The sequence below is a fragment of the Hyperoodon ampullatus genome (assembly GCF_949752795.1).
Source record: "Hyperoodon ampullatus genome assembly, chromosome: 7".
Taxonomy (NCBI): domain Eukaryota; kingdom Metazoa; phylum Chordata; class Mammalia; order Artiodactyla; family Ziphiidae; genus Hyperoodon; species Hyperoodon ampullatus.
Genome location: NC_136920.1, coordinates 9,678,365 through 9,700,235, shown reverse-complemented (window position 1 = coordinate 9,700,235; position 21,871 = coordinate 9,678,365). Strand labels below are relative to the sequence as shown.

The 21,871-nt window shown below is 59.0% G+C and overlaps 2 protein-coding genes across 3 annotated transcripts; both read right to left on the bottom strand.

Annotated features, from left to right (window-relative positions):
- Positions 1–127: 127 nt before the first annotated feature.
- On the bottom strand, positions 128–3,152 carry KCNK7 (potassium two pore domain channel subfamily K member 7; the record flags this gene model as incomplete). Its single annotated transcript, XM_079708767.1, has 3 exons — positions 128–477; positions 722–1,120; positions 2,813–3,152. 3 exons carry the CDS (start codon positions 3,150–3,152, stop codon positions 272–274), a joined length of 945 nt encoding a protein of 314 aa, XP_079564893.1. The 3' UTR covers positions 128–271.
- A 1,960-nt stretch (positions 3,153–5,112) lies between these two features.
- On the bottom strand, positions 5,113–19,687 carry MAP3K11 (mitogen-activated protein kinase kinase kinase 11; the record flags this gene model as incomplete). 2 transcript variants are annotated; one of them, XM_079708703.1, is made up of 10 exons in its annotated part: positions 5,113–5,586; positions 6,203–6,610; positions 11,467–11,558; positions 11,651–11,786; positions 12,481–12,594; positions 13,096–13,339; positions 13,479–13,654; positions 13,761–13,909; positions 14,098–14,338; positions 18,949–19,687. In XM_079708703.1, 10 exons carry the CDS (start codon positions 19,685–19,687, stop codon positions 5,249–5,251), a joined length of 2,637 nt encoding a protein of 878 aa, XP_079564829.1. In that variant the 3' UTR covers positions 5,113–5,248. The 2 variants fall into 2 exon arrangements, with proteins under 2 accessions (XP_079564829.1, XP_079564830.1); XM_079708704.1 differs by having other exon boundaries at positions 14,098–14,278.
- Between the last annotated feature and the right edge of the window lie 2,184 nt (positions 19,688–21,871).

The following is a 21,871-nucleotide window of genomic DNA, read 5'->3' as shown; positions in this document are numbered from 1 at the left end:
TCAGATGCCGACGGAGGCCTGACCAGAGGCTTGACCTCTCCCTTCGAAGGACCATGGCGTTGTTGATCGGCTGTAGGGAAGTCCCATTTCGAAAGGAGACGAAAACAGTCGGCGGTGTTGCCCGTTTTATTTTTTATTAACACATTATTCCCTGAGGTCCTCACATCTATCCCTTCCCCTCCCACCCCCAGAGGCTTCCCCAGCCACTCCCGATGGCTTCCTCCTCAGGCTTCTCCACCTGAAAGGAGCTCAACTCCATCACTGACACCTGTCAGCAAGCTGGGGCCCGTTCTGGGGCTGCTGCTGAGGGTGGCAGAGTGCTCAGAGCCAGTTCATCCTGGCCTAGGATGCCATCTTCGTCCTCAGCGTTCAGAGGGCCCCTGGACCTGAAGAACTTCACCATGGCACGGACCTGGGGCAGCTCCAAGAACGTCTCCACGGTCAGCAGCATGGCCAGGAGCCCCAGGAGCAAGTAACCTGGGGAGGAGAGGTTACTAGGGCAGCTCTCAGGGTGCTGATGATGCTCCCCACTCACCTCCCAGCGAGTGACCAGCGCTCACAGTTCTCTTAGCACCTCGGACTAAACCTCTCACACCCTGCCTTGGGGCAGGGTCCTTCCAACCTGTGAGGCTCAGCCTCCCCCAGTGGCTTATGGGAGTTGTAGTCCAGGCTCCTCTTCCCTCCTCTCCTCCCTGTCACGCTCCTTGGCAGCTGGACTCACCCAGAAGTGCGAACTGGCCAAGGTAGTAAAGCACTGGATGCAGGCCATGGTCACGGCCAGGCAGCAGGTCCCCCAGGCCGATGGTGCTGAGTGAACTGAAGCAGAAGTAGATGGCCTCCAGCAGGCTGCAGTCGCCCCGCAGACCCCACAGCACCAGTGCTGGCAGCAGCACGAAGATACCAGCCACTAGCAGGCCCAGTCCAGATGCCTGCAGTAGCGCAGCTGTGGCCGGCGTCAGCTGCCAGTGGATGGCTACCCAGGCACCCGGGTGGCTGAGCAGAGGCAGCAGGCAGTGGCGCAGTGCGGCCACGAGTGTTAAGGAGGCTGGCAGCCCCAGGGCCGTGTAGACCACACAGAAGGCCTTTCCACCTGCCGATAGTGGGGCCATGTGGCCATAACCTGGAGAGGAGAGAGACATGGGTAATGAGCACTTGAGTGGGATGCCTGCCGGGTACCCACTTCCTCTAGCCTCCCTCCGGTAGAAGGCTGCCCTCTGGTGGCCGAGATTGCCAGAACTGTTCAGGCCGGGGCTCTGTGTGGCTCTGCTCCTGTTTCACTTGGGGTCTTACTCAAGTCCCTTAACCTCTCCGGGCCACTCTTTTATTTTCTAGAACAAGAAAGGATTAAAAGAGACAGTCCCCTCAGGCCTCATGTAGCTGGGACAGTTCTGAGAGCTGCTGTCCTACCCCAAGGCAGCCTGGCTTCCTGAGAGATTCCTCAGCTCTGCCCTTGACTCCCACTTCCAAACCCATCAGATGAAATGTTACCCCTTCTTTCATTCCCCAAAGGTATATCAAGTTATCCTGGGTGCCAGGCCTTGTGCTGGAATCAGAGTCTTCCCAGGCTCCAGTGGGGAAAGCAGGCAGGAAAAGCAGTCAGGACACCTGACACGAAGGGCTGCAAAAGAGGCAGCGCACATGAGAGAAGGCACTCAAGGCTGGAAAAGCGTGTGCAAAGGCAGGGAGAGGTGAAAGAGCGGGGCATGCTGGGGCAACAGGGTCGGCTGGTCCAGGATTGTAAACACAAATACCTAGAGGAGTCAGAAGTAAGACAAAAGGGAGTGGTGGGGACTGGGGTGGGCTGGAGAGCATGTGCTCTCCCCCCAGGGCAGGCCTTGTTCTACTCCAACAAGGATTCTGGCTCAGTGCAAATAGGTTTCCCAGTTTTTCCAAAAGAAGATGGAAAATGGGGCTTCCCTGGTGGCTCAGTGGTTAAGAGTCCTCCTGCCAATGCAGGGGACACAGGTTTGAGCTCTGGTCTGGGAAGATCCCACATGCTGCGGAGCAACTAAGCCCGTGCACCACAACTACTGAGCCTGTGCTCTAGAGCCCGTGAGCCACAGCTACTGAGCCCACATGCCACAACTACTGAAGCCCACCCACCTAGAGCCCGTGCTCTGCAGCAAGAGAAGCCACTGCAATGAGAAGCCTGCACACCACAATGAAGAGTAGCCCCCGCTTGCCGCAATTAGAGAAAGCCTGTGCACAGCAACAAAGATCCAACGCAGCCAAAAATAAATAAATAAATAAATAAAATTTTGAAAAAGAAGATGGAAAATGGCCTTCAGACACTTTGCAAGACAAACCCCCCAGGGCTGTGGGTCCCATTGCTTTATTTCTCTGGGCCTTCACACATGCTGTTCCCTCTGCCAGGAATTCCTTTGTGTCTATCTCTGTGCCTTCTTGCCTTGGCTACCATCTTATGGGGACTTCCTCCCCCAGGAGCCTTCCTTCACACTCCTTCTGGATGGTGGTCCTGTACTCCCTGGGTTCACTCCATTTCCCTCCATCCAAGAATCCATCCCATAATTCATGTTCCCAGTCTCGCCTCAGGCTCGCGGGGTCTGGGCACCTCTACTGGGTCTCAAAGGGTGCCTGGGGGTGGGACTGAGGAGCCCACACCCCTCCTGGAAGTTGAAGTTGAGGCACTAGTTGGGGTGTGTTGGTGTGGGGAGCCCCAGCTGTGATGACAGGCCTAACAAGGCCTGGGCTCTGTCTAGCACTTTGGGGCTGGGGGAAGGGCTGCACCCCCAGGGACCCCAGGTAGCAATGGCCTCGAGCCCCTTCCTGCCCGGCCTCCTGGCGGCCTTACCCGTGGTGGTGAGGAGGCTGGCAGTGAAGAGTAGGGCCGAGGGCAGATCCCAGTTCCTGGCCTGGGAGCCATTGCCCAGGCTGGAAACCCCGTGGGCCTGGGCTGCCAGGGCGGTGCCCAGCAGCTCTTCCAGTGCCCTGTGTGGCAGGCAGGCCCGGTACTTCGCCTGGAAAGTGGCCAGCTCGGCCCTGAGGTTGGCTTGGAGCCGGAGTGCTGGAGGTCCCTCCAGGGCCTGGAGCACTGCAGCCCCAAGCCCCAGGGCTAGCAGGTGGGCCACAACCAGTAGCCCGTATCGGGCCCAGGGCCTCAGAGCCCCCATGGTGTGCCGGCCGGAGTCCATCAGAGGTGCCCTGGGAGCCGACTGCTCCACCACAGGCACCTGGGAGGGGCCGGGCAGGGTGGGGCTGGGAGGAGGTGCAGCGTGGGTGGCTGGCGAGGGAGGGGAGCCTGGGACAGCAGCTGGGATGAGTGGGGCTGGGAGGGTGAGGCGAGGAGGTGAGCTGGATAACTCCTCCCCGTTTCTGGGGCAAGAAGTTTTTTGCCCAGTTCGCCAAAGCTGGGTGGCCAGTCCGGGGCGGGATGGAGGAAGGCGAGACCCTGAAAGGTAACTTGACTGGCTCCCAGTCACACTGTGGTGGTTTATTCAAGGATGAGCTCACTCAGTCACCGACCCCATTCACCCGCTCAGCAGGTGCCCGGACCCAGATGATGTTAGGGGAGAGGACAGACCAGGTCCCTGCCCTCCTGGTGTTCTCACAAGAAACCTGTTAGCAAGGACGCAGGACAAGTTCACATCATCGTAAGCTCCCTGAAGGGAAGGCCCTGGGTAATGGGGGAGAGTTCTGGGGGAGGGGAACATCACCTGGAAAGCTCCTCTGAGGAGCGACATTTCAGCTGGGGAAGAGAAGAGGCCAGGCCAGGTGGGAAAGAGCTAGGGTGATGAGAAAAACAGAGGCCTGCTGGGGTGGGGTGGAGTTGGGGGTCAGGACACAGGGCCTTGAGGACATGTGGCTCAGGGGACCTATGGAGGGGGCTAGTGCAGGCATCCCGGATGGAAAGGTGGCGGCCTGGGCTGTGGAGTGGGGAGAGGGCTGGTGGGACCTGGGATGGGGCAGGTGGGGCAGGGTGGTGAGGTGCAGACAGGAGCGGAGGATGCCCAGAGCGCCCTGGACAGATGAGGCCCCCTCCACTCTGAGCGCTTCCTGAGAACCCTTCACGCCCAGCCCTCCTGAGTCCCCACCCTGGTGAACACTGGAGACACAGTAGGTCTGGCTGCCATGGAGTGCGCAGGGGACGGGGAGAGGGAGTCTGGACCCCGACACCCATAAACCATGGAGTGGCTGAGCCCAGGGCCCCCTGCCCTAGGGCGTGGTGTGGGAGGGGTAGTCCGCAGAACCCCGTGGCATTAAGAGAAGCTTGAGTGGAGCCAGGTGTCAGGGTGGGGGACCCCCTCCCGTGTCCAGACCACGGGATAGAAACAAACCCAGGACAAACCACCAAGATGCCACCCAGAGGGCTGTGGGCTCCTGAGTTCAGCGAGCTGCCTGGGGTGGGAGCAGCATGGCCGGGAGGGCATCCCAGGGGAGGCGATGTTGTTGCTGGGCCTTAAGGATAAGCTGGGACCACCCAGCAACAGGAAGAATCAGAGCAAACAGTTGCTTGAAATGGTGGGAAAGGCTTAGTGAAGGTGGGAGATGGGTGAGGCCCGAGCGTGTGGGTGCCAGGGAGGCTGAGAAGGGCCTTGAATGCCTGATATGAAGCGGACTTGATCCCAGGAGAGGGATGTGGTGCAGAGCCTCCCAGCCTAGGCCCAGGCCAACTGCCATTGTGCTGAGGGCATGAGGTCACCAGGGTCATGTGACGGTTTGGATCCCCTGGTTACCCCCCAAGAAAGTGACAGGCTATGCTTGGGGAGACAGCTTGGGGAGTTTATTTGGCTTCATTGGATCCCGAGGCCATGGCCCCAACCCTGGCCGGGGCAGCAGGAAGGCACCCAGAGAGCCCCGGCCCCAGATGACCCCCGGGGCAGGGGGGCCCAGGCACGAAGCCCCGGGGCAGGGGCCACAGTAGCAGGACTTGGTCAAAAGTGCTGGTGACAGCTAAGGCCGGCCCCTCTCCCCTGCACCTCCCCTCCTCCCTGCACCACCCCTGGGGGCAATTCCCTGAGTCAGGCTCTGGTCCTCCCAACCAGCTGGGTACAGTGTTGGGCCCCAGTGGGGCGGGTAAGTCGGGGGACCCACACGTTGCAGGTGTGGAGGGGTGCAGGCCCCCCGTCCAGTGTGAAGGCTTCCTGTGCAGTGTAGTGTTCCTGACCCCCAGAGGGGGCGGGGTCCCTGGGCGAAACCAAGGCAGCTACAGAGGCATGACCGGCTCCTATTCCAGTGTATGCTGAGGCTCCTGGAGGGCGGTGGGCGCATGGGGAGCAGCCCGGCCCACTCAGGGCCCTGCCTCTGGCGCCCACGGGGCCTGGGCACCCACGTCTTTGGTCTGCGCCCTGCAGTCCTGAGGGCCCCCTCGGAAGGGGTTGGCGGGTGGAGAGTCCCAGAAGGGGTCTGAGTCTGGGAACAAGGTCCAGGGTGCCCGGCGGGGCGCAGGCTGTGGCGAGGGCAGGGGTGAAGGCCGTGGCCCGGCTGACACAAAGCTCCACGGGTCGATGCGGCTGCGAAGGGGTGAGGGCCGAGGTCGACTGATGAGGCCCAGAGGCGGTGAGCGTGGGGTACCTGGGGTGCCAGGAGCGGAGCGTGATATCCCTGGTGGGGGCGAGACGGCGCTTCCTATGAAGGGAGGAGGAGGGGGCCGAGGTCAGGCAGTCACCAACTCCTGGGTGTCCCCAGGAGGCACTGCCCTGCTCTGGGCCTCAGTTTCCTCATCTGTACAGTGAGTTACGGGACTCATAGCTTCCATGGCCCTTCATGCTTGGTGGCGCATCTGTTTACTACGTAGCAGTTAAGAGTGAGAAGTTCTCTGGAGCAGAGGGACCTGGGCTTGGATCCCAGCTCGGCCACTTATTAGTGGGAGCCTGGAGTCCCTTGATATTTCATCTAAAAAATAGGTATAACCAGAGTACCTAGTTCACAGCCTTGTTTCGATAATTGAATGAGGCAACCTCTGTAAAGCACTAGGAACAGTGCCTGGCGCAAGTAAGCAACCAGTAGGAGTTCACTAGCGTCATCATTTTCATTATTTCTATTATCTCACAACTGGCCTGGCCCGGCCCCCGCTCCCCGCCCCAATGGATGGCAGAACGGGGAACTCAGTTCCCTACGGTGCATCCTCATCGCCCTGAGGGGGCGGTCTGGGGTCCAGCAGACAGCTGTGGCCCCAGCCGTACTGCCCTGCACGTCCCCACCAGCCCCTCCTCCCCTCTGTCACCAGGCAGAGGCCACTCACCGCGCCTCTCCTCTTCGCGCCGGGGACTCTTGGCTGATGGCTGGCCGGCGGGGACACCCAGTTCCAGCAGCAGGGGCGCGGGGGAGGGCGAGCCGGGGGCGTCGGGGCTCAGCGGGGAGGCCTGGGCGTCCGGCATCTCGGGGGAGAAGCGGATGAGCGGGGAGGGGGGCGGCTCGGCCGGGGACGGAGTGGGCAGCGGGGCGCGGGGCGTTGGCGGGGGCTCCCCGCGCTCGCGGCCCGGCCCCCCCGGGGGCTGCAGGTCGCGGCCGAGGCCCAGCGAGGCGAGCAGGGCGGTGCCGCGCAGCAACGCGCGCTGGATCAGCTTGGGCGTCCCGGAGCCGCTGCCGCGCTCCGCCGGGCCCGGCCGCCGCGGCTCCTCGGGCTCCGGGCTCGGCCGCGGGGGGTTACCTGGTGGTGGGTACAAACGTTAGGCCGACTTCGGGGGGACCCCTCGGCGGCCCTGGAACAAGGACTGACTTCCGCTCCCCTCCGACAGCTTCCCCGACTCCACTGCTCTGCCAGCCCAATTCCTCCCAGGCCGCCGCACCACCCCCAGCAGACACACATTCTGGCCTTTCAGGAGGGGCGGGGCGGGCATCGCAGTCTAAGGAACCAGCAGGAGCAAAGCCTGGGAGGCAACCAGGTGCCCTGGAGCCCAGACCTGGAGGGTGGGCTGGAGGGCAGGCAGGGGATGCACCAGCAAGCAAGCTGAGGCCAGATTGGGGCCTCAGTGGCCTCAGTGGGTATCCGGAGGGGTCCAGGGACAGGTCTGGGACCCGTGCTCTGTGCCCACCTCCTTCCTGGCTGGGCAGCCCTGGTCCTTCTGCTTGCCCACCCCCCCTCCAGCGGTAGCACACGGGTCAATTCCAATGTACACAACAGCCCTGAGAGGCACGCATCACTGTCCCTATTCCAGAAATGAGGAAGTTGAGGCTCAGAGAGATGAGTTGTTTGTGTCAGGCCTGAGCTGAATGATTTAGGGGCGTTATGTCGTCTGATCCTCATGCCCCAGGCTTGGAGAGGTTAAGGGCTCAGCTAAGCCTGAACAGCCCTGGATTTCAGGACATCTGTGTCCTAACCTGTGGGCCTAGGGTTGGCCCGACTCCATTCTAGACCACCTGGGGTGGGTCTGGGGAACCTGTCGCTGAGGACGTAGGGCAGTCTGTGATGCGCTCCCACAAACCCCAGTTTTGTCAGGTCCTCCTTAGCTCTAGAACCTGCCATGGCTTTCCACTGCCACTAGAAGCAAGTCTAAGCTCCTTGTCTGGGTTTCAGAGCCTTCTCTCTCTTCCTTGGGCCTGCCTGGAGTGGAGCACCGGGCTGGGCGTCCAGAGGAAGAGATGCAAAGCTGGGAAACGTGAGCTTCTGCTATGAACCAGGACTTTGCTTGGGGTCCCTGTCCTCAGCCACAACCCTTATCCCATCTCTCTCTCTCTCTTTTTTTTTTTGGTCACACCATGCGGTTTGCGGCATCTTAGTTCCCTGACCAGGGACTGAACCTGCGCCCTTGCCAGTGAGAGCACAGGGGTCCTAACCACTGGACCGCCAGGGAATTCCCCCCATCTCTCTGACTCTTATACCCCCACCCCACCCCACCCCTGCAGTGGCCACTGCCTTCTAAAATGCAAATCTGCTAAAGACAAGTCTGCTTAAAAACTCCCCCATCAATTTCCAGGCCCTTCCTGAACTGGCTCCTGCCTGCCTTTCCAGCTTCACTCATTCATTCAACAAGCATCTGCTGGCCCATGTGCTGGGGCTGCACTGGGCTCCACAGACCGAGGGGATGCAGGCCTGAACCCCATTTGCTGCTTCAGGCCTGTGAGTCCCTGGCTCTCAACTCTCCCTCTGAGTTCCAGCCAGGATTCCTCTTCCTCAGGTGTGGTGGGCCCCACGGCTGTACACACACTATTCCCTCCGCTCAGCACACCTTCCCCGCCTCTCTCAGTGATCCTTTATTTACCACTCAAGACCCAGCTGAGATGTCACATCCTCTGTGAAGCTGTGACATTCTGATTTATAAAAAAGTATATATTTTGTCTTCATCTCATACTTGGTACAGAACTCCCCAAACCCTTGGAATTTCCTAAGTGTTAGAATGATAAAGGTGAAAGGAGCGCCTTTTGTTATTCATAAGGAGCTCTTTTAACCACATCTCAGTTCATAGTGATGCAGTCATTTTTGGAAAGCTCCTAAGGATGGGGTCTGGTTGCCAAGGGAACGAACTATGTGATTAGAGGGTTGGACCTTTCAGCCTCCACCTGCACTGGGGAGGGGAGGAGCTGGAGATTGAATCGCGTCACCAATGGCCAACAATTTAATCAATCAATCCTGTCCACGTAACGAAGCCTCCATAAAAACCCAGCCAAAGGGTTCCAAGAACTTCTGGGTTGGTGAACCAGTGGAGGTGTTGGGAAAGTAGCGTGTGCCTGGAGAGGGCGTGGAAACTCTGTCCTCCCACATACCCTGCCCTGCACATCTCTTCCATCTGCTTGTTCTCGACCTGTATCCTTTTTAATAAACTGGTAATCTAGTAAGTAAATGGCTTTCCTGAGCTTTGTGAGCTGTTCTAGCAAATTATCAGATCTGACGAGGGGGTCGTGGGGACCTCTGATTTATAGCTGGTTGGTGGGGAGCACAGGTGACAACCCGAACTTACAACTGGTGTCTGAAGTGGGGAGGGGCAGTCCTGTGGGCCTGACCCCTTAACCTGTGGGGTCTGCCACAAACGAACTCCAGGTAGGCAGTGTTCGAATTGGATTGGATTGTAGGACCCCCAGCTGGTGTCTCAGAATTGGTCGGTGTGGGGAAAACCCCCAGCCATCAGAAGTGAAGTGAGTAGAATGGAGAGGAAAACAAGAGGTTTTTCCTCTTTTAGAAGCTTTGCCAGAATCCCCCTGTAACCTGTGCAGTTCTTGCTCATGTTCTGCCTTGTACAGCCCTCACCCCACCACGTACTACTGCCTACTGTCCTTGTTTATTTCTGAGTCTGCTTTTCCACCAGACTAGGCCCTCCCCGAGGTCAGGGCAGTGTTGATCTCTAGCACATTGATGCCTGGCTCATAATATATGTCAATACATGTTTGATGGAAGAGTCCATTCTCATAATCCTTGTGACAACCACGTAAGGTGATTGCTGTTACCCTACTTTACAGGTGAAGAAACTGATCATTTACAGTGAGTTTAAACAGAACAGGGGAAAAACATGCTTAAAACAGGCAAGAAAAATGGAACAAAGTTAAGTGAAGCTGGAGGTCAGCACACAAACTAAGAATGGAAAGAAGTTCCTGAGGCCGATATTCTGAGAAACTGAGGTCCCCAAAAGTAAGCGACTTGCCCCAGGTAACTCGGCAAGGATTTTAATTTGCCTCTAAGCTCCCTGGCAGTAAGAGTTGGCAACCCTGTTGTTAAGGAGAAAGCAGAAAAACCATTCTTGACCCAGAGATGAAGGTGAAATCGCTTCTGTGGGGCCTCACAGAGAGGACACGGCCACGGCCACGTGGTAGTTAGTGGCTCCAGGGCAACAAGCTTCACGGGGCAGTTGCTGTCAGTGCAGGCTGACTGCGCCCACCAATCTGCCACTCATTGCAACCAGTTCCCCAGGGCCAGAACGCCCAGGTGCGGACAAGGGGTGGGAGACGGGGCTCCCCGGTGGTGTGGCTAATGCCTGGGGCAATCTCACAGGGTCTTTGATTCTTAGCCAGGTTTTTCACTCTGTGGGTGGTTGGGAGGTCAAGGTCATGCACTCGTGGGTGGGCCCAAGATGGCTGGAGGGTGGGCTTGCACGAAGGGAACCAAGTGCTCAGCCAGCAGCTAGGCTGGGACAGGTGATATCCTTTTAGGTAAGAGGGCAAGCCGGAGAAAGATGAGGTCCAGGCCATTGTGTCCCTGCTCGTGGGAGCTCAGGGAGGGTAAGGCCAAATGGATCTGCAGAATATGGTCAGGGGCTCCTTCAGACTACACACCCAGGTTAACAGGACCTCAAGTTCTCCATTGACCCTTCTGGCCTGGGACGTTCTAGAGCAGGTGACTCCAAGCAGCCCCCTTGGCCTTCCAATTCTCAGTTCAGTGCCTGCAGCACAGCTAGCTTGGGGCAATGCAACTGCTGGAGCAGAAAATGGTGTGGCAGACGGGGCTCCAGGGCCCTGCCTCTGGAGTCAGACCTGGGCTCAAATACCTGTTCTGCAGTATGCCCTATTTCAAACCACTTAACCTCTCTGTGCCTCAGTTTCCTCCTCTATAAAATGGCACATAGGAAGGACCCAATAAACGTTTGCCGTTGTTGTTACTGTGAAATGTAGCTCAGGTAATGGTGGGGGTGACGCGCTGGGTGGGGTGAGAGGAGTGAGTCTAACTTGTTTGCTGAATAGGACTCTGGTCTGATAACAGCTAAGCCAGGTCCTATATTCTGGCTGTGAGAAGCAGGTACAGCTGGGGGCTCTAAAGGGACCCACGGGCAAGGGAGGCTGCAACTTTCTAGTCCCTGCCAATGCTGGGCAGTGCTGAGCTGAGCCCTTGTCCCTCTGACACAGGAGCCCCAGTTTCTGCTAACCCCCTAGCTTCCCAAGTAGTTTGTACGTGAGAAACCCTTTCTTCAAGTGAAAGTTTCTGGGAAAGCTCACTACAAGCATGAGAGTCAAAGTCTCCCTGGGTTCAAATCCTTAGCTGGGGGATTTAGGCAGATTACTTTACCTCGCAGAGCCTCTGTTTTCTCATCTCTCAAATGGGTATAATAATTCCTCATGAGATTGTTGCTTGGATGGAATTCCTGACACACAGTAAGTGCTATTGCCATTATGGAAAACAGAAAAGTCCAGAACTGCCCCAGATGCAGTGAGTCGGCCCTAGATCCCCACCCGTTCAGATTTCTTATCCTCTTCTCCACCTACAGGCTCCCCAGAAGGGACTCTGAGAAGCACAGTGTGGCAGCCACTTGTCTAGCTCCACCCCACATGCACAGTTTCCTTCTCTTCTCTCGGCCCAGCTTCCCCTGGGTCCCAAATGGGGGGCACCGTTCCTTGTTTTCCTGTCTTCCCTAGAGCTTGCTGAGGGCACAGCAGCTGCCACAGGGCCAGGGGAGAGCCCTCTTGCAGGCCAGCCCTGAATAGGGTCCCTGAGGCCTAGGCTGGATCCAGCTCAGTTGTGGGCTGATGGGTCAGACCTGAGTTCTAGGAATGGCCTGCCTTGCAGGCTGGCTTCTTGTAGCCTCCCCATGGGACCCACAGGAGTGCAGCAATAGTCTGCTGGGGGGAGACAAGGCCACTCACCATTGAGCATGGGGGGTGTGGAAGGAGATCCTAAAGGGGATGAGTCATCTGAATCCAGGTACCACGTGGCTTCGTCCATGCGGGACCTTCTCCTGGTGAGGGGACAAGAAGGGAGTTGTGCTTCGTGAATCTCAGGACTGTTGGGAGGCAGAAGACACTAGGTGGGTGGCACTCAGGCACTCACCTCCCGTTCTGGGCTTCTCCAGGCTTGGGGGAACTGGGACCCCAGGCCCAGCATGCTCGCCGCTCTCCATTGCTTGAGTCCTCTAGACGTCTTGGGGACTGTCGGCCCCATGCCTGGCCTGGTTCTGCAGGCTCCACTGTGGCGGGCAGGGGGAGGGGCGAATGGAAGGAGTCTGAGCTGAGGTCAAGAACCTTGATCCTTGTCCTCCCATCATGAGAATCGAGCTCCAGGGGCAACTTCTTGGAGGATGGGGGTGGGGTGTGGGTCAGGCTGGGCCCCATCCCATTCCCAGCGTGAGCTTTGGGCCACAGAGAATCTGAACAGAACTGGGGCGGTGTAGGTGGATGTGGGGTCCTGGGACTGGCAGTGAGGCATCTCATCTAGTCCTTCTTCACCCGGCATTTGCTGCTTAGTAGTTAGTACAGCCACTGCAGCAAACTGCGTGGGTTTGAATTCTGACTCTGCCACTTGCTAGCTGTGCAGCATTAGGCAGTTACGTTTCTCACTTTTCTCATCAGTAAAACTTATATAATAACAAGGACATCTACCTCACAGGGTCTTCGTGAGGAATTAAGTTAATATTAGCAAAGTGTTTAGGAAAATGAATGGGACATAGTGTCATACAATTGCTAGACTGAAAAAAGTTGTAAAATGCATGCTGCTTGGGGAACTTAGAGGTACCAGTTTAGACGGATAGGGGAGGGAGCCTGGGAGCAGGGGGGAAGAGGAGGAGACAGTGTGTAGGATCTACTTCCAAAGATAAGGTTTGACTGACAAAAGGATAAGGTCTGGGGGTAAGGGCATGGGCAAGGGGAGGCGAAGTTTCTTACACTGGATGGCCCGGAACCGGGGGAAGGTGGGCGAGTCCCCAGCCCCGACCTCGAAGACGTTTCTCCTCCTGTCCAGGCCGGGAGAGGCCTGCACGGTGATGCGGTGTTTGAAGTCTGGGGTTGGGGGGGAAGCAGGGCGCAGGTTTGTGGTGAAGGAGAGACTGGATCCTAACCCGAAGGGCCCCTCGGCAGCTCCCAGGCCACGCAGGCAGTGCTGGAACAGGGCCTGGCACAGTGGCTGGGTGACTGGGGTCGGCCTCACTGCCCTCCTGGGTCCCGGGCTCTCGGTAAGGAAAGTAGACCTCTACCCGGAGAAGCGCAGGGGAGTCGGAGATTCCCAGGAGGCGGCCCATCCCACACCCTCGGCTTTCTCAGAACTTTCATGAGCCCCGCCCCTTCCCGGCCGTAGCCACTCCCAGGCCGACATGCAAATATTCCCGCCAAAACCCGCCCACAAACGAAAACACACTCCTGGCCCCACCCCTTCCAGCCTCAGCTCACAGGCCCACCCACCAACGCCCTAGACCAATCCCGGTGTGGCCAGCACACCCGCCTGACCCCACCCCTTCGCCCACGAAGCCAATGGCGGGCGGCGTGCTGGGACCCGCCCCTTACCGAGCGGCATGCTGATGCGCTCGCCGCCGTCGCGCGCGCGGAGTTTACTGCGCTTGAAGGTGCCGCGGCGGCGGCGAACGTGCGGCCGTTCGCGATCAACTTGCTGCAACAGAAGCGTCAACTCGCGCTCGAACACCTCCAGCTCCCACTGGGCCAGCAGGTGCTCGCGCCGCCGCAGCTGCTCTGCCTGTGACCGCTGCTCACGCGCCGCGCGGGTCAGCTCCTCCTCGCGGCTCAGTAGTTCCTGTGCCCGGGACAATGGAGGCGGTGGAGTCAGTCAGGTACGGTCTCAGACGCTCACCCCCACCTTCTGCCCCATGGAAACCGGGGAGACATTCCTTCCCGGCGTCCCGTTCCAACCCTGGGACCCCGACTCCTCCCACCTTTTCTTTGGCCCGCAGCTCGTCAAAGAGGCCTTGGATCTCGCGCTTCCAGCCTTCCTGCATGGAATGGAAGGAGTCCCGCGGCATTTCCCGCAGGACCTGCGCCTCTAGTGCCTCCAACTGCTGAAGGATGGAGGCGAAGTCGGGCCTGCGGTGGGGATCCTGCGCCCAGCAATCTGGGGAAACGGAGTGGAGGGGGGACAGGATAAGAAGGGGTCTGTGAGTAGATATGTCCTGGGCCAAGGAGCTCTTGCCCCTCACCCTCCTGCCCCATCCCCTTACCGGCCATGAGCTGTGCGAAGGGCTCGGGGCAGGTGGATGGGATGGGCAGTGTGAGCTTGTTAACGGCCACTCCATAGGCTACAGCAAGGCAGTCGATGCCACGGTAGGGCACCTCCCCAGTCAGCAGTTCCCACAGGAGCACCCCAAAACTGTGGGTGAGACAAAGGGTCTATGTCCCCTCCTCTACTTATTCGTTGCCATTTCATCCCAAGGCAGCCAAGAGCTCAGTGGTCTGTGTCCCTCCCTCTGGGCTCTGCTTGTCTGCCCAGCCCTAGATTTTGGCAGCCACCTCTGCCCTCTGCAGCCCCGTATCTGTCCAGCCTCCACCCAGTCGCACCTCCAGACATCGCTGCCCTTAGAGAAGGTGGAGGCCTTGATAACCTCGGGAGCCATCCAGGCATAGGTGCCTGCAGCACTCATTTGCGTGGTTTTGTGCCACTCGCGGGCCAGGCCGAAGTCAGTGATCTTCAGGGTCTTGTGCTCCATGTCGTCACCTTCAATGGGCTGCAGCAGCAGAACTGGGGAAGAGAGGAAGGGCTGTGGTGCTCCAGGCTCAGGTGGTGGGGACAAGGGAGGAGCTGGGAGCAAACTGTCATCTGACGGACATCCTGGCTGGGTACTGGGGGCACTGAGGTGAACTGGTCTGAATCTTGCCCTGGAGAGCTCACAGCTGGGGTTGGGGTAGAATCAGACAATAAGCACAATGCTGGGAAACGTTTACCAAGGGGTTACTAGAGGCCAGGCATTTTACACTCAGCATTAGCACTCACACACACAAAAAATCTATGAGGTAGACATCATTATCCCCATTTTGCAGAAGAGGAAACTGAGCAATAATTTGAGTTAACCAAGGGCATGTGCAAATAAAGCAGATGCCACGACCTGGTCTGTGTGGTTCCAAAGCCAGTGCTCTAACTTTGTCCTAACACTGCATGGAGTAGAAATGGGCAATATGGGGACCTTTCTGGTGGTCCAGTGGTTAAGACTCCACGCTTCCACTGCAGGGGGCAGGTTCGATCCCTGGTTGGGGACCTAACATCCCACATGCCACGGTGTGGCCAAAAAAAAAAAAAAAAAAGAAGTGGGCAATATGGCAGCCTCTCAGCATTTGTAACTTTGATTTCAAGAGAAACCTGTGTCTTGTCATTTTGCTGAGGCAGGAGTGTGAATCAGAACCTGCCTCGGGGTGGGGAGCAGGAGGGAACCCCCTGGTGAGAAAGGAAGCCCAGCAGGCACTACAGACCCCTGGTGTCCATGTCCCATTGTGGCTAGCGCAGCCGCTCCCAGGGGAAAGATCCCAAAAGATATCCACTAATGCAGCTGGATGTGAAGAGAGAGAAAGGGGTCTAAGAAAGTGGTGGTTCTTGGCTAGAAAGGAGTTTGGGACAAATGTAGTAGTGGATAGACGTGGCAAGGGCTCATGGCTTTGTCCCAAATGGGGCCACCATACTCTGTACAGAGAGGAGAAGCAGCAGCTTGCAAATCTCTCACCAGGAAAAGCATGGCTCAAAGGAGAGAAGTTTTAGAGGAATAAAAAGAGGACAAAATCATAGAATTTTCAAGGTTCTGAAGAGGCCTCTCTACTTTCCTGGTTATAGCCAACTGCACTGTAGACAAGTGACATCCAAGCCAATGACATTTCTGAACACACGTCCTTTCAGGGCACACCTCTCAGCAATCCTGCCCAGAGTGACAGCACCATAGTGGGGGCAGAGGACACGGGCACCTAATACAGTCTGGCGAGTCAGGGAAGACTTCTTAGAGGAGTGACAGAAGCCGGGTATTCGCTTTTCTAGGTCTAAAGCCACAACTCCTGATCCTGCTGCTGGCCGAGCTCTCTGGGCCTCATGGGGGCATCTGGCACTGCTGTTCAACCCCTCCCTGCTGTCCTTGGCTCCCAGGACCTCTGGCTGCTTTTGCTGTTTCCTTCAGGGCCTCCCCACCCTTAGCCTTTTCAATGCTGGCATTCCTCAGAGCCTGGCCTCCCCTTGACCTTGGCCCACTGCCCCCAGGCTGTCCTGGACTCTCCCAGGTGCCAGCTGCCCCCTCCTCACTGGCACCTCCCACATTGGGAGCTCCAGTTCAGAAGTCGATCCAGCTGCCCATCAGCTGTCCTACCTGATGTCTATATGCCTTTAACAACCATCTTCATCCTTCCACCGTGCCTGGCAAATCTTCCCACAATTTCTCAAAATTCAGAGAATGATCCTGCAATCTACCCTCTTCTCTTAGCCAAACTGGGGCTGAGTACTGAACAGTTAAAGCTGAGCATGATGACAAAACCCACCTCAGAGGGTCATCATGAGTATTAAACAAGATCACTTTTTTTTTTTTTTTTTTTGGCGGCACCAAGCGGCATGTGGGAACCTAGTTCCCCAACCAGGGATGGAACCCGTGCCACCTGTAGAGAGGAAGCGCAGAGTCTTAACCACTGGACCGCCAGGCGAGTCCAGCGAGATCACGCTTTTTAAAGCTTTCGCACAGGATCTGACAGTTGTCCTAATGATTCTGCTGTTAATCTCTCTCAGATTGACTTTCTCCTCCAACCTCTATCACATCTTACTTCCAGCTTCACAACAGCCTCCGGCCCGGCTGCTGAAGGCTCAGAACTGGACCGTTCAGTAAGCTCTGCGAAAGTTCATTCCAGAGAAGAACCACAGCAGGCTGGGGCAGGTAGCTGGAGAGGGACCAGGCAAAGGGATCCATGTACTGGGGCTGGGGAGGGACTCCCGCCTCCTCTGGTGCTATGACCCACCCATCCTCTTCACGGCTGCTTCTCAGTCGGGCCTCTAGCCACTTGTGGTACCTCACGGACTGGTGAAACACCTTCTGCGCCAGTATCTCCAGCTGGGAGGCCAGCCCCCCATTTTTGGTCAGGTAATCTGAAGTCCAGAGAGGGGCAGCAACTCACTCAAAGTCTCAGGACTTCTTTCCATTGGTGGCCTTTCTGCCGCCTCCTACCCCCCAGCTTGACCTAACACCTGTGAAGCCTTATCCTCACCTCCGTGTCCCCTGCTTTTCTCCAAGGGCCTTGAATTTGTTCCAACCCAAGTTGCTCTTCTGGTGTCTGATGTAGACCTTGGGGATGGGGCGGTCAGGGGTCACTCAGAGGAGAAGGGGCTAGAGATCCCCCTCCCAGCATCCCCTTAGGGCTCCCTGGCCTCTGAAAGGGACCTGGCCCCCAGCCCCCTTCCTGGGCTGCCTCTGTGAAGCTTGGGAGTGGCCTAGGCAGCTTACGCCTCTTCCGCTTCCCTCCCATGGTCCCTACTTCTCCTTTCTGGGAGGCCTGGCTCAGGTCTCCAATGGCGGGGGGGGGTCCTTTGGTGGAGAATTGGGGGAGGTCAGGCCCAGGCTGGGCTGGCTGGTCAGTCCTGTGACTCGTGGGCCTAGAGAATTCCCCCTCCTCTCCCTGCCAGGCTTCCTCACAAGGCCCCCATTGTCCAGGAAAATCACGCCATTGTTTCCTGCCTGCGCCCCCCCATCCCAGGGACTCCCCCCGCCAATGCCGCAGACAGCAGCCCGGGCCTAAGACTGGGGTCTGCGAGGTGGGAGGCCAGGCTCAGCGAGGCTAAGGGCACCCTGCCTTCCCACCACCACCACCCAGACTCTGGGAGGGAACTGGGGTGGGGGGAGTAGGGGCGCAATCCCTGGCTCCTTCCTCTCCCACAAACCCCCTACCCCCAGCTCTTTCCTCCCCTGCAGGCAGCTGGGCTGGGGAGAGAGCAGAGGCTGGAGCAGGGGCAGGAAGCCGGCCCAGGGGCAGCAGGAAACGCAGGAAGCGGTGGGGAGGGTGGGGAGCTGGAGCCTGGGCTATTGTTCCATTTTTTCTGGAAAGAAAACTGGAGGAAAAACAGAAGACGGGAGTCCCCTCCCCCCAGGCCTTCGGGGAATCCCCCTCAGGCTGGGGCAGGGAGTGGGGGTCCCTAGATGGCTAGGGCCCAGGAGGGAGGCTGAGAGGTGGGATCTGCCCCCTACTGTGGACGGGAGGAGTGGGTGGGGTCGCTGGCAGGCCTCCCCAGGTCCCTCTGGCCCTGGCAAGGACTTGGAGATCACTGGGCCCTGGTGTTCTGCTCCCCACAAGCCTCTTATCCATGCTCAGCCCAGGCCAGGAGGCTCAAAATATCCATGCGCACCCCTCCAAGAGCCACCCGTGCCTCTCCAGTGACCTCACCGGCCCTTCCTTTTGCTCTACAGCTGCACCTCAGCCCCCAGCAGGCGCAGCCCAGGTCCCCACTACCGTGCTGCGGCCTGCCTCCTTGCCTTTGCTCTTGTCAGGCCCTGCATCCAACTGGGTACCTTTCTGAACACTCCCTGCTTTGGGCTTGGTGTGAAGCTCGTCTGCTTCAGAAAGCCCTCCAAACCCGTCACTTGCTTGTCTTGGGCCCAGGCTGGGCAGTGTGTAGGACCTGAAATGGCTGGAGATGGAGTGCCTTACTGCTTGAGTCTTTCTTAGCCCCGCCACGCCTACTCCCAAGTGCTGATTCCAGGCAAAGCCCTCTTGGTGATCCAGCCTTCAAACATCCACACCCATGGCTGAGGACCCACTGTGTGCTGGGCATCGGATGCCCAGCCTGTTAAGCCGTTTCACCCTCCAGATCACTCCCTTTTTACAGAGTCTGAAATCGAGGTTCTGAGTTGAAATAACCAGCTAGAGATCATGCAGCCAGGGGGGGAGGGGTGGGGCCAGAATTCCATCCCTCGCCCCAGCTTTGACCACCACGGGGCAGGGGAAGGGGGTGGTTTTTCCCCCTTTGAGATTTCTGTTCTGGAGGAGCTGCCCACCACAAGTGGAGGGGGGAGGAGGCACCAACAGGACAACGGGTGAACTTCAGGGGAGTTCCCTGAAGATGAGAGGGTGCCAGCATCCAGCACTCTCCTTCCTTGAGGTAGTGGCCACGGTTAGGCAAGTTGCTTAAGGTCCACGTGAGAGGTTCCAATTTTTTTAACTTGGCAGCTGTGAGCTGGGGTCAAGGACTCCTTCTGGGGATGGGGCATGAAGGACTCTGTTGGGTGCCTGGGACTCCTGCTTTGGGGCTAGTGTGAGTCCATGGGCACCCCTGGTCAACTCAGATTCCCCAAGGGGAGGAACTCCTGCCTCTAGTAGATCCCCAGGTAGGCTCAGCTGAGAGCTGGCAGTAGGTGTGTACTTGGGCCATGCCACCCTCCACCCATGCTCCCCAAAACTCACTGTTGTTGGACTTGAGGTCTCGGTGGATGACAGGCACCAGGGCCTCGCAGTGCAGGTAGTGCATCCCACGGGCAATTTGCACGGCCCAGTTGACGAGCACATGGGGGGGCACACGCCGCCCAGCCAGGGCACGGCTGAGGGGCCCGCCGGCAGCATACTCCATCACCAGACACAGGTTGGGCTCCTCCAAGCACACGGCCTTGAGGGCAATGATGTTGGGGTGTGCCAGCATGGCGAAAAGCCGGGCCTCCTGTCGCACGCTCTCAGCTGTCACGCTGATGTCCTCATCGGGGTCCTGGCGAGCTGCCTTCACAGCCACCAACTCGCCTCGCCAGCTGCCGCGGTAGACCTTGCCGAAGCCACCGATGCCAATCACCTCCTCCAGCCGCAGCTCCTGGAAGCTGGCCATCTCGCAGGGGGGCGGACCGCCGCCCCGAGACACATAGTTGGACGGAAAGATGCCCACCTGGCCTCCCACCTGGCCCGCCCACCAGCCCTCATCGCCTGAGATAGCTGCATCCCGGGACAGCACCTCCACACGGTCGCCCTTCCGCAGGGCCAGCTCGTCCTGCCCATTGGGCTCGTAGTCAAACAGGGCTGTCCACACAGGGTTGGCATAAGCTGCCGCCTTCGGGGATCCCTCTGGCCAACCTCCGCCGCCGCCCCCACTGCCCCCACTGCCACCGCTGTTCCATGACCCCAGCGGGCTCTTGAGGAAGAGGTTCTTCAAGGGCTCCATGGCTGGGAGCTGGCGTTGGTGGGTGTGGGGGACCTTCCCTGGGTGCCCCTGGTCCCCACCCTTGCTGACTGCCGAGGCCCTAGTCCCGGAACCTGGGCATCCGGGCCCTGGCCCTCAGCCCCAGACCCACGCCTCTCTGGGGAGCCAGGAGTGTCGCCTCCCGGCCCCCCGCATCTCGGGCTTCCGGAGGAAGGCGACCTGGGGCAGTGTAGTCAGGCTCGGGGGGTGGGCCCCCGGGGCCTCCGGCGTCTCACCATGGCTGGCACAGAGGGGCCCGGGCGTCCCTCAGTCTGGAGCAGTCCTGGGAGTCTGGCTCCTGCACCCGCCAAGTGTAAGGTGGGGCCAGCAAGGAGCAGCGCCTGGACTCCAGTTGGGTCTCTTTGCGCAGGGGCTGGCTGGAGTGTCTCTAGCTGGGCCAAGCTGCCTCTTCCCGGCTGGGCTCTCTCAACCCGATGGCTCCAACCCCGTTCCCTTCTTCCTCCTCCCTTTGTACTTTGGCCCCGGGGGCGGGAGGCAGAGGTGGAGGGTGGAGTTTCACTTTTTTCCGCTGTTCTCCCTCCTGCAGGAAACAGCATCAGATGACGCGGGCGGGTAGCACCGCTCCCCTCCCAGAGACTGCGGGGCGACTGGGCCTGGGAGTTCCCGGGTAGGCGGGCAATGAGAGGCAGAAGGTGGGGAAGGGTAGCCCCGATCCCCCATGACAGCAGGTTTAGGGTCCAAGTTGGTTTCTACTAAGGACGGGCCATCCCCACTCTCTACATCCGCATCAGCAAAATTGGGGCAAAGAACCGGGCTTGGGAGAGGGGCAAACCCGAGTTTGGTCTTGGCTCCGCAGTTGCAGGGCTGTGTGACCCATCCTCTCTGCGCCTCATTCTCTTCGTATGTGAAACTGGGGCCAGAAGCTCAGCTTTGCACAGCTAGTAGGATGGGGGTGGGTAAGACAAGGAGGACGGAACTGGCTGCACCTCGAGCTCTTGGAACGAGTTGTCTAAGGCTCTCCTCTTTCCCTCACCTGGGAAACAATCCACTTATTCATGCCTCTTCCCCATGAAGGGGCGGAAACCTGAAACTGCGGTCAAGAAATTTGCTCAGTGATTGGATTCAGAATAGCTAAACCGCCCTCGTAACCGCTGGATTGACCCCGATTGCCTTGAGCCTGTCACTTTAAGAAAAACGACGCTATCCTACTTCGACTATTCCTGCCTGTTCTTGGACGCTCTCTACAATCTTAAGTCTGAACTCTGACCTGGAAGTAGAGGTAGCACGTGAGGTTTCAGGTCCATCGCTAAAAAGGGCGGAACTAGAGGGGCGTGCTCCCGTAGCGAACTGTCGCTTTAGCCAAGGGAGATCCGCGCCTCCATCCTTTTCACCGCTTCCTGTAACTCACTGGGAGAATTTTGCGCCAGTTAACTCCGCCGTTACTCGATGGCCCCTCAACTATCCCTTGGGTTCAGCCCAGTGGTCTCCGCTGGATTGGCAACGTTTAGGTGTGCGCATGCGCCCAAGCGCTTCTGCCTTTCGGACCGTCCCTCTCCTCAGACCTGAACTTTGCGCACGCCCAAAGGACTCTCCCGCTTCTTATCGCTCCACCACTTCCCTGCGCTTGCGCATTCAAGCCGCCAGGATTTCCTTTTCCGGGTCCCAACTGGGCTCGTTGGGCGCATGCGCCACTGCAGGTTGGCGGCTCGCGGCTCCTTCTTCCGGCCTCCCCCTTGGGCCGGCTCCCGCAGAAGCGGGGCGAGCGCGGAGCCCAAAGCGAGTGACCTGTGACCCCGGAAGTGGACCTCAGGGTACCAGGGCTTTCCCCGGGCCGGAACCGAGGGAACCGTCGCCTGCACCCCTAGAGCATCCACCCCACGCCCACCTCTGGATGCCGCCGACGGGTGCCCGGCCCGTGCCCTGCGCCTGCCTGCCGGCCCGGCCCTTGGGAGCAGATCTGGGCCGGGGGTGGGGGCCCGGACCCCGCCTCTGATGCGTCTCCACCCCCGCGCCTGGGTCTCGCACCGCTGACTGCCCGGGCCGGCCCCGCCCCCTGCTCGCACCCTAGCCCCACCGACCTCTCTCCTCCGCTGGGGGAGGCCATGGCGTGAGCGCGAGGCCGGGCCCCGGGGCCCTCGGGCGCCACGCGGGGCATGGGCCGGGGGCCGCCCCCATGAGGGTCCCGGGAGGAGGGCGCGCGCAGCA